Source organism: Rattus rattus, chromosome 11, assembly GCF_011064425.1.
Source record: "Rattus rattus isolate New Zealand chromosome 11, Rrattus_CSIRO_v1, whole genome shotgun sequence".
In the NCBI taxonomy this organism is placed as follows: domain Eukaryota; kingdom Metazoa; phylum Chordata; class Mammalia; order Rodentia; family Muridae; genus Rattus; species Rattus rattus.
In genome coordinates, this window is record NC_046164.1 from 1,671,293 (window position 1) to 1,682,777 (window position 11,485).

Genomic DNA, 11,485 nt, shown 5'->3' on the forward strand with positions numbered 1-11,485 from the left:
ATCAGAATCACACCAGACTTTTCGCCAGAAACTATGAAGGCCAGAAGATCCTGGACTGATGTCATACAGACCCTAAGAGAACACAAATGCCAGCCCAGGTTACTGTATCCTGCAAAACTCTCAATCAACATAGATGGAGAAACCAAGATATTCCATGACAAAACCAAATTTACACAATATCTTTCTACAAATCAAGCACTACAAAGGATAATAAATGGTAAAGCCCAACATAAGGAGGCAAGCTATACCCTAGAAGAAGCAAGAAACTAATCGTCTTGGCAACAAAACAAAGAGAAGAAAAGCACACAAACATAACCTCACATCCAAATATGAATATAACAGGAAGCAATAATCACTATTCCTTAATATCTCACCAAATCAATGGCCTCAATTCCCAATAATAAAAGGCTTGTAAAATTAACAAACTGGATATACTGCTTGAGAGGAGACCCTGCAGTCTGCCTACAGGAAACACATCTCAGAGACAAAGACAGACACTACCTCAGAGGGAAAGGCTGGAAAACAACTTTCCAAGCAAATGGTCGGAAGAAGCAAGCTGGAGTAGCCATTCTAATATCAAATAAAATCAATTTTCAACTAAAAGTCATCAAAAAAGATAAGGAAGGACACTTTATATTCATCAAAGGATGAAGGGGTTTGAGACCCCATATGAACAACAATGCCAACCAACCAGAGCTTTCAGGGACTAAGCCACTACCCAAAGACTATACATGGACTGACCCTTGGCTCCAACCTCATGGGTAGCAATGAATGGCCCAGTAAGAGCACCAGTGGAAGGGGAAGCCCTTGGTCGTGCCAAGACTGAACCCCGAGTGAACGTAATTTTTGGTGGGAGGGCGGTAATGGGGGGAGGATGGGGAGGGGAACACACATATAGAGGGGGATGGGGAGGGATTAGGGGGATGTTTGCCCGGAAACCGGAAAGGTAATAACATTCGAAATGCAAGTAAGAAATACTCAATAAAAAAAAAAAAAAGAAATCTTCATAATCGTCAAGGTCAAGGCATAATTGAAAGAGCAATCAGGACACTAAAATAACATCTATTAAAAAATAAAAAGAATAAAATTGATTTTCAACTAAAAGTCAACAAAAATGATAAGGAAGGAAACTTCATATTCATCAAAAGAAAAATTCACCAAGGTGAACTCTCAATCCTAAGTATCTATGCTCCAAATACAAGGGCATCTACATACATAAAAGAAACCTTACTAAAGCTCAACGCACACATTGTACCTCATATAATAATAGTAGGAGATTTCAACACCCCACTGTCATCAATGGACAGAACATGGAAAAAGAAATTAAACAGAGACATAAACAGACTAAAAGAAGTCATGAACTAAATGGACTTAACAGATATTTATAGAACATTCTATCCTAAAGCAAAAGGATATACCTTCTTCTCACCACCTCATGGTACTTTCTCCAAAATTGACCATATAAACGGTCACAAAACAGGCCTCAACAGATACAGAAAGAAAGAAATAATCCCATGCATCCTATCAGACCACCACGGACTAAAGCTGGACTTAAAAAACAATAAGGGAAGAATGCGCACATATACATGGAAGTTAAACAATGCTCTATTTAATGATAACCTGGCCAAGGAAGAAATAAAGAAAGAACTTAAGGACTTCTTAGAATTTAATGAAAATGAAGGTACAACATACTCAAACTTATGGGACACAATGAAAGCTGTGCTAAGAGGAAAACTCATAGCTCTGAGTGCCTGCAGAAAGTAACAGGAGAGAGCATATGTCAGCAGCTTGACAGCACACCTAAAAGCTTTAGAACAAAAAGAAGCAAATACACCCAGGAGGAGTAGAAGGCAGAATATAATCAAACTAAGAGCTGAAATCAACCAAGTAGAAACAAAAAGGACCATAGAAAGAATCAACAGAACCAAAAGTTGGTTCTTTGAGAAAATCAACAAGATAGATAAACCCTTAGCCAGACTAAGGAGAGGACACAGAGAGTGTGTCCAAATTAACAAAATCAGAAATGAAAAGGGAGACATAACTACAGAATCAGAGGAAATACAAAACATCATCAGATCCTACTAAAATAGCCTATACTCATCAAAACTTGAAAATCTGCAGGAAATGGACAATTTCCTAGACAGATATCAGGTACCGAAGTTAAATCAGGAACAGATAAAACATTAAACAACCCCATAACTCCTAACGAAATGGAAGAAGTCATTTAAGGTCTCCCAACCAAAAAAGCCCAGGTCCAGATGGGTTCAGTGCAGAATTCTATCAGACGTTCATAGAAGACCTTCATACCAATACTATCCAAACTATTCCACAAAATTGAAACAGATGGAGCGTTACTGAATTCGTTTTATGAAGCTACAATTACTCTTATACCTAAACCACACAAAGACCCAACAAAGAAAGAGAAATTCAGACTAATTTCCGTTATGAATATCGACGCAAAATACTCAATAAAATCCTGGCAAACCGAATCCAAGAGCACATCAAAACAATCATCCACCATGATCAAGTAGGCTTCATCCCAGGCATGCAGGGATGGTTTAATATACGGAAAACCATCAATGTGATCCATTATATAAACAAACTGAAAGAACAAAACCACCTGATCATTTCATTAAATGCTGAGAGAGCATTTGACAAAATTCAACAGCCCTTCATGATATAAGTCCTGGAAAGAATAGGAATTCAGGCCCATACCTAAACATAGTAAAAGCCATATACAGCAAACCAGTCGCTAACATTAAACTAAATGAGAGAAACTTGAAGCAATCCCACTAAAATCAGGGACTAGACAAGGCTCCCCACTCTCTCCCTACTTATTCAATATAGTTCTTGAAGTTCTAGCCAGAGCAATCAGACAACAAAAGGAGATCAAGGGGATACAGATCGGAAAAGAAGAAGTCAAAATATCACTATTTGTAGATGATATGATAGTATATTTAAGTGATCCCAAAAGTTCTGCCAGAGAACTACAAAACCTGATAAACACCTTCAGCAAAGTGGCTGAGTATAAAATTAACTGAAATAAATCAGTAGCCTTCTTCTACACTAAAGAGAAACAAGCCAAGAAAGAAATTAAGAAAACGACACCCTTCATAACAGTCCCAAATAATATAAAACACCTTGGTGTTACTTTAACCAAGCAAGTAAAAGATCTGTATGTAAGAACTTCAAGCCTCTGAAGAAAGAAATTGAAGAATACCTCAGAAAATGAAAGATCTCCCATGTTCATGGATTGGCAGGATTAATTAATTAATATTAATAAAAATGTCCATTTTACCAAAAGCGATCTGCAGATTCAATGCAATCCCCATCAAAATACCAATCCAATTCTTCAGAGAGTTAGACAGAACAATTTGCAAATTTATCTGGAATAACAAAAAACCCAGGATAGCTAAACCTATCCTCAACAATTAAAGGACTTCTGGGGGAATCACTACCCCTGAACTCAAGCAGTATTACAGAGCAAAAGTGATAAAAACTGCATGGTATTGGTACAGAGACAGACAGATAGATCAGTGGAATAGAACAGAAAATCCAGAAATGGACCCAAACACCTATCGTCACTTGATTTTTGACAATGGAGCCAAAACCATCTAATGGAAAAAAGAAAGATAGCATTTTCAGCAATTGGTGCTGGTTCAACTTGAGGTCAGTATGTAGAAGAATGCAGATCGATCCATAGTTATCACCCTGTACAAAGCTTAAGTCAAAGTGGATAAAGGACATCCACATCAAACCAGATAAACTCAAACCAATAGAAGAAAAAGTGGGGAAGCATCATGAATACATGGTAACTGGAGAAAATTTCCTGAACAAAACACCAATGGCTTATGTTCCAAGATCAAGAATCGACAAATGGGATCTCATAAAACTGCAAAGCTTCTCTAAGGAAAGGACACTGTCATTAGGACAAAACGACAACCAACAGATTGGGAAAAGATCTTTACCAATCCTACAACAGATAGAGAGCTTATATCCAAAATATACAAAGAACTCAAGAAGTTAGACTGCAGGGAGACAAATAACCCTATTAAAAAATGGGGTTCAGAGCTAAACAAAGAATTCACAGGTGAGGAATGCTGAATGGCTGAGAAACACCTAAAGAAATGTTCACATCTTTAGTCATAAGGGAAATAAAAATCAAAACAACCCTGGGATTTCATCTCACACCAGTGAGAATGGCTAAGATCAAAAGCTCAGGTGACAGCAAATGCTGGCAAGGATGCGGAGAAAGAGGAACACTCCTCCATTGTTGGTGGGATTGCAGATTGGTACAACCATTCTGGAAATCAGTCTAGAGGTTCCTCAGAAAATTGGACATTGCACTACCTGAAGACCCAGCTATACCTACTTCTCTTGGGCATATACCCAAAAGATGCCCCTACATATAAAAAAGACATGTGCTCCACTATGTTTATAGCAGCCTTATTTATAATAGCCAGAAGCTGGAAAGAACCCAGATGGCCTTCAACAGAGGAATGGATACAGAAAATGTGGTACATCTACACAATGGAATATTACTCAGCTATCAAAAACAATGACTTTATGAGATTCACAGGCAAATGGATGGAACTGGAAAGATCATCCTGAGTGAGGTAACCCAATCACAGAAGAACACATATGGTATGCACTCATTGATAAGTGGATATTCGCCCAAGTGCTTGAATCACCCTAGATGCACAGAACACATGAAACTCAAGAAGGATGACCAAAATGTGAATGCTTCACTCCTTCTTTAAAAGTGGATCAAGAATACCCTTGGCAGGGAATAGGGGGGCAAAGTTTAGAACAGAGGCAGAAGGATCACCCATTCAGAGCGTGCTCCACATGTGGCCCATACAAATATAGCCAGCAAACTAGATAAGACAGATGAAGCAAAGAAGTGCAGGCTGACAGGAACTGGCTATAGACCTCTCCTGAAAGACACAGCCACAATACAGAAAATACATAGGTGAATGCCAGCAGCAAACCACTGAACTGAGAACGAGACCCCTGTTGAAGGAATCAGAGATAGGACTGGAAGAGCTTGAAGGGGCTCGAGACCCCATATGAACAACAATGCCAACCATCCAGAGCTTCCAGGGACTAAGCCACTACCCAAAGACTATACATGGACTGACCCTGGGCTCCCACCTCATAGTTAGCAATGAATACCTAGTTAGAGCACCAGTGGAAGGGGAAGCCCTTGGTCCTGCCTAGACTGAACCCCCAGTGAACATGATTGTTGGGGTTAGGGTGGTAGTGGAGGGAGAATGGAGAGAGGAAGCCCGTATAGAAGGGGAGGGGAAAGGGTTAGGGGGATGTTGGCCTGGAAACCAGGAAGGGGAATAACAATCGAAATGTAAATAAGAAATACTCAAGTTTATAAAGATTAAAAAAATAAAACAATAATAAAAACAGGGAGACATGAAGCTATATCCTTCCACTTTCCTTATATATACTTATTTTGAAATTTATCTGAAGGTGAGATATGTTCAGCAACTCAAAACCATTTATCCACACAACATACTTCACTGCCTTAGACAGGACTGAGATGTTTAAACATCTTGAGACTTGGAAGCCCATTTGGCTGAAGAAATTTGGAAAAGGATATGCATCTGGCATTGCAGATGTTTCCACCAAAAGATTATGGATTCCTCTCAAGCTCCTTCAGCCCTCAGCCAGGAAGGTAAAGGTGAAAAATGAGTGTAGTCATTGTGAAGACAGCAAGTCTTCAGCTAGAAGGGCAAAGGATTTATCCACCAAACCATCAGAGTTCAAGTCTGCCCTCCTGTGGCCAGATAAAGATCCTATGCATCAAGGATGATGTTACACATAACCAATTGTGACCTGAGAATTTCTAGTAATTCTAGTAGCTGCTTTGACCTTTGTGTCTGTGGATCCACACCTCAAAGAACAGTTAGATTTATATACATGTAACACACACACACACACACACACACACACACACACACACACACACACACACACGCACGCACACACACGCACACACCTGGATATTCCGTGTTAAAAAAAAATGAAAAAGAGTCAGATATCCAAAAGCTTTTCCGGAATAGAGTCACATGAATTAATTTTTGACTGCTTCAGAGAACACTCAAAGAAAACAGTACAGGAGACTTTGACCTCAGTTTCTTCAAAGAGATTGTTTTCAGTATGTGTGTTTGCTCTTGTCTCAGGGATATCTGATAGGAGTGAGTCCACTTCACGTTAATCATTTCTGCTTGCTGCTGTTATCCAGAGAGTGTATACAGTGCTCTTTGTATTCCTCTATGGTAAAGCAGGTTTTTACCACATACAACTCATCTTTATGATCTGTACAGAGCTTGAACTCATGTGAACTCATGTACTAATATGACCTTTCTTAACCCTCTTAGCATAAATTGTCTGATTCTCTGAATAAAGTTAGCTATTGCATGAGACTTTATTCTTCCTCTTCATCTGGAGCAGTGATGGTATAGCTTTTAAAACCAGATATTAAACCTGCTGTATCAACTCTATCCAAATGGACACATTAGACACATTTCCTTTGTAGAGAAATTCCTGTGGATCAATGTTTTAGAACATGTCTGCATCATCCACACACTGGACTTCCACCTGCTTTTCAAATAACAATTATGACCACATCAAGTGAGAATGATATATTTTTAAAAATTTCTCTAAGAATATTATATAGTGTGCTTTTAAGAATTAATTCCTACTTACCATAATCTTCCCTAAATTACCCCTCCCATTTCAATCTTTAAAAAACAAATCAAAACAACAACAACAAACAAGAAAAACAAAAACTTCAAGACTAATTTTTACACTACAATTATTTTTGCATGTGCGGTCTTCTACTAGAGAATGGTTCACTTCTCAGGGGCTGTACTTTTCCTCTCTGACAAGTCAACAGTTTTCAAGAGTCCATTCCTCTATGTGGATTGTGCGCCCATCTCACATGCTCAGATTTGGTCTGTTGTTGTCTTGCATAGATTTTGTACATGTTAGGTTTTATTTACATGAAATCAAAATTCTATAATTTTATCCCTTCATTCCTAATATATTTTGCTTTGGAATTCTCTTTCAGGGGATGGGGGAGACATGTAAATCCAAATGGACACATTTGGATGACTACTAATGGCTAGAAAACTTGCATATAAAATTTGATTAAACATCCACATTACTGTAATTATCACTGAGATTAGAACTTTCTTCTCCTATCCCCACCATTTTGTGTGTCTCCCACCCTGTGTGTTCTGTATGTGTTAGAGGATGGGTGAGCCATTTGATGTGTGTGAATGCATGTTTATGTGTACCAAGGTTAGTGTGTGGCATGGAGAAAACTACCTCAGATGTTCAATTCAATGCCTTTCCTGTTGTAGATGGAATTTCTTGCTTGTTTGATTTTATTCTACTGCTGTCCCACAAATGTCCAGGAATTCTATTTCTGTCATCTCTCTATATGAGTACTATTGCCATAGAGTTATACAATACCATGTCTGACTTCTTGTGAATTAGGGGGAATTCAAATGTACTAAGCTGCTCACAGTACTTTGAAAATATTTTATGCACTGAGCCATTTCTGTAGCTTAGACATTCATTAAGTATAGCAAACATACTATATGTTAAACATGTAGTAAGTTCTCCATCCTCTAAGGTTTGTCTGGGAGTTCTGAAATTATTACCTTATTTGGGGCCCGAAATGGAACTGATTCAGATAAGATGAAAATATTACTCTCTACAACAACTTTTTGAAGTCCATTGTAAACAATTTGAGATTCATAAGTGATATGGCTATTGTAAACTCTCCAAAAACCTAACAATACTACTTTATGACCTACTAATGGGTATGTAGTCCTTATGACAACTTTCAAAGATTTTACTGAGAAAGTCAGAATTTTCTATGGCAGACAAAATAGTTACTAGCCCAGGCCCATGATAGGTGCTAATACTAGAAGTCTCAGACTGATCTCATAAAATGGACCATTATCTACACATCTAAAGTGGATTTTCTTTGTGACTAAATTAATCAAGTATTGGATCATTTCAAAAATATATTGTATGGGATTAAGATGAGGTTTTTCCAGTAGAAAACTTAAGACACTCATAAATGTCCCAAGATTCAAATTCTATTACTTTTAGTATGCTGTGTGAATTGATTCATCTGATACATTTTCTCACATATGATTCTCTTGGACTCTCACTTATTTTTATATTTCTTTCTGGAATGGTTTGATTTTCACTCAGACTGGTCAGAAGCACAGACACATGTTTCATGTGTTATAATATACAAAAATGATTGTAATGGTAGCACTCATCTTTCCCTTTCCTTTAGGTATTTTTTCTACAAATTCTGGCAGGGAGCCCAGAAATACAGGGATTTTTTTGTATTCTTTTTCTCTCAGTTAGCCAAAAGGATACACAAGCTTTGAACTCCCTCTTTCTTTAAACCACCCTCTAAACTGCACACTGTACAGACCCACATCAAAGTTAGGATGCAGACTCATGCTACATTTCAAACATTTTCAATATGTGCTTGGTGTTCTTCTGCTAGATAAAATTAATACAACTTAACTTCCCACTGAAAAATCTTACATATGCAGTGATTTAACAAATGAAACAAGTAACTCTGAAGAATTTGCTATTTCTTTACACACTAGGCAGTGATGGCTTCATTATTCCAGCATTTCAGAATGTATCCATAATGGTCACAATGCTCATATTCAAAGTACTTGTAGCCAAAATATGTCTCACTTCTGTAGTATTATAATATCTCTTGTATGGACCTGTTTCTAAATTGACTAAGATTAAATTAGAGCTTACCTAAACCTTTAGGTTTTACACAGTCATTTCTAGAATCAGACCTTTCATGGGCTTTCACAGACTCAGTATACAGTTGCCTTCCATGGGAACTTTATCTTACCTTTTGTGGAATCTGGGCAAGGGCCCATGCAATGATGTTGGCCTTTTCTTCTGTCATGTTCCTGACCATTGACCCCAGAGAAAACACCACCACACCATGCTCTCCAGAGCTCTGGACGAAGTCTTCCATATCCTGAGAAGGAAAAATGTGTTCTATCACACAATAACAACAGCAGAAAAGATCACTCATGAAACTCTTACAAAACCTAGAAAAGTAAAAACTGAAGTATTCTTAGGAGATTTTAGAATTGTGGTGTTAAAACATTATAAAGACAGAACTGGCATTGTCAAACACTTTGAATGTCACAGGCATCAGTACAAAGTGTTCTCACATGTGTTTGACAAATGTTCTCCACATTTTCCTCTGGTGAAATAAAAGCTCAGGAGTACAAAAGTAGTATGTGAAATGTTTGTAAAGGTGTAGCTTCATTACATTTTTATCCTACAGAAAGTACATTTTTTCTTGCTCTTTTATTTTCCCCCATGTGATTAGTGTTTGATGAAATAATATCTAACTTCTAATATGTACATATATGGTAGTTAATACAAATTTCCTATTATAATTAATTAAATGTTTTAATTTTTGTAAAATAATCATAATGGCATGGCAAACATATAGTATGTGATAATTTTCTAATATTGTATATAATTAAGAGTATTTTCAATGATATCCGCCGCAATTCACAGTTTGGAACAGAAACTATGTCAATTTATTTTCTGTGGATATAAAATAATTGCCACATATATGTAGTCATAGCTTTTGAATTATTGAAAGTTTCTGGCTGGCTAAGATAAACTGACAATTTTCCTCACTTACTGTGTGTGTTTATATATTTGTGTGCATGTGCTGAGTTTTCTCTCACTTTGTGTGTGTTTATATATGTGTGTTCATGTGTATGTCTATGCACTTGTGTGTATGATTATATGTGTGTGTGCGTGTGTGTGTGTGTGTGTGTGTGTGTGTGTGTGTGTGTGTGTTGGAGGTTGGTGGTGCTTGTGTGGTTCCTGGTCTTTTTTTTTAGCACACAGGAACCAAAAGTTAAAATAAGATGTCCTCTTCTATCAATCTTTTTCAGAATATGTCTCGCTGAACATGAACTTCACTGTTTTTTATCTGGTCTATATCCAGCAAGCTTCCTATTAATCTGTTCCTGCAACCTCAGTACTAAGGTCATCATGCTGTACCAGGACACCAAACTTTTTATGTAGTCACTGAGATTCAAACTCATGTCCTCATGGTTGCTTGGTAAGGACTTTACTAAATGGCTAATCATTCTAATATCCTGTATGATTGAATTTAACTCACTGGTTTTCCAGTTCTATGATGTTCTTTCCTGAGTTTATTGAGCTCCTACTTAGCATGATTCTTCACTTGATTTTAGCCAAAAGTCTAAGAACGAATACTTAGCAGGATTCTTACTTCCATTTCCCATATGTCTCTATCTTTGGAAGAAAAATGTAATGAAAGATGTAGAATCATTTCATCAGAAAGGATATGAAATGAAAAAGATGAAAAGAATGTATTTACCTTGGGCAAGGGTTTAGCAGGTTTGCAGTGGAGTCCTCCAATGTAGTCAACATTTGGCGATATTGGGTGGGGAAACTCCAAATCCCAGTAGGATCTAATGAGCCACATTTCTGCTTTGCCCATTATCTCAGCTAACGTGGTGGGCCTTCCTAGGTAGAGAAAATAAGCAAATGAGACAGAGAAAACTTGACCTGACTGTCTGCTGAGTATAAAACATATATCCTTAAAAATGTTGGGAAAATTTGTATTTGACGTAGACCATATGCTTGTAAAATGTAATATTCATTTATGTGTGATACAATTTGCATCGGTAATTAATTTGTGACTCATATAATATATGTCAATTTATGTTTGGGTTTACTTTTAAAGGCAAATATCGAACTTACCTCATCATTCCTATTTAGTTAAATGCCATAAATAGTTAATTAAATAACCCAGTGAGCCTTTGTATTAATAAGTACACTTTTACTCCTCTCTAAATATCTAAAGGGAACTGTGCAAACAGAAACAAACATTCCAGGGTCAAAAGTCATACCATGTTTTGTACCCTGCCCAGCATTCCCAGGGTCATGGTAGTTTGTGTCTAATCTTTCTTCCATCTTTTATCTAGGGAAATGTAAAGTTTATGAATGGCTGGATTTCTGGTTAGTGCTTTAAAACTTTTTTTCTTATAAAAACATTTAAATGTACACATTCTATAAAAAGCAATCACAATATTATCAAAAATTATGAGAATAGGAATTTTTGGCCAGTTTTAGCTATGGTATATTTTTAAAACAAAACAAAAAACAACCCATGACTCCAAAAAAGACAGATGGGATACATGCATACCCAGGCTTCTGTAGAGTTTAGACACTTGCAATAAATGTAATTAAATGATACAATAAAAAATGAAGCTGGGGGGTTTAGTTCAGTGGTAGAGCGCTTCCCTAGCAAGCGCAAGGCCCTGGGTTTGGTCCCCAGCTCCGAAAAAAAAATGAGGCTGGTAGAAACCTCAGTTTTACTCAGTAAAAATGGGCAATAACACAGTATCAT

At 37.2% G+C, this 11,485-nt stretch overlaps 1 protein-coding gene across 1 annotated transcript in view; it reads left to right on the forward strand.

The window, feature by feature from the left end:
• The window catches only part of LOC116912639 (UDP-glucuronosyltransferase 2B15-like), a 30,262-nt gene that overhangs the window by 1,810 nt on the left and 16,967 nt on the right, over nucleotides 1–11,485 (forward strand). The window contains 1 exon segment of the mRNA XM_032916757.1: nucleotides 5,647–5,689. Coding sequence (XP_032772648.1) covers nucleotides 5,647–5,689 — 43 coding nt within the window.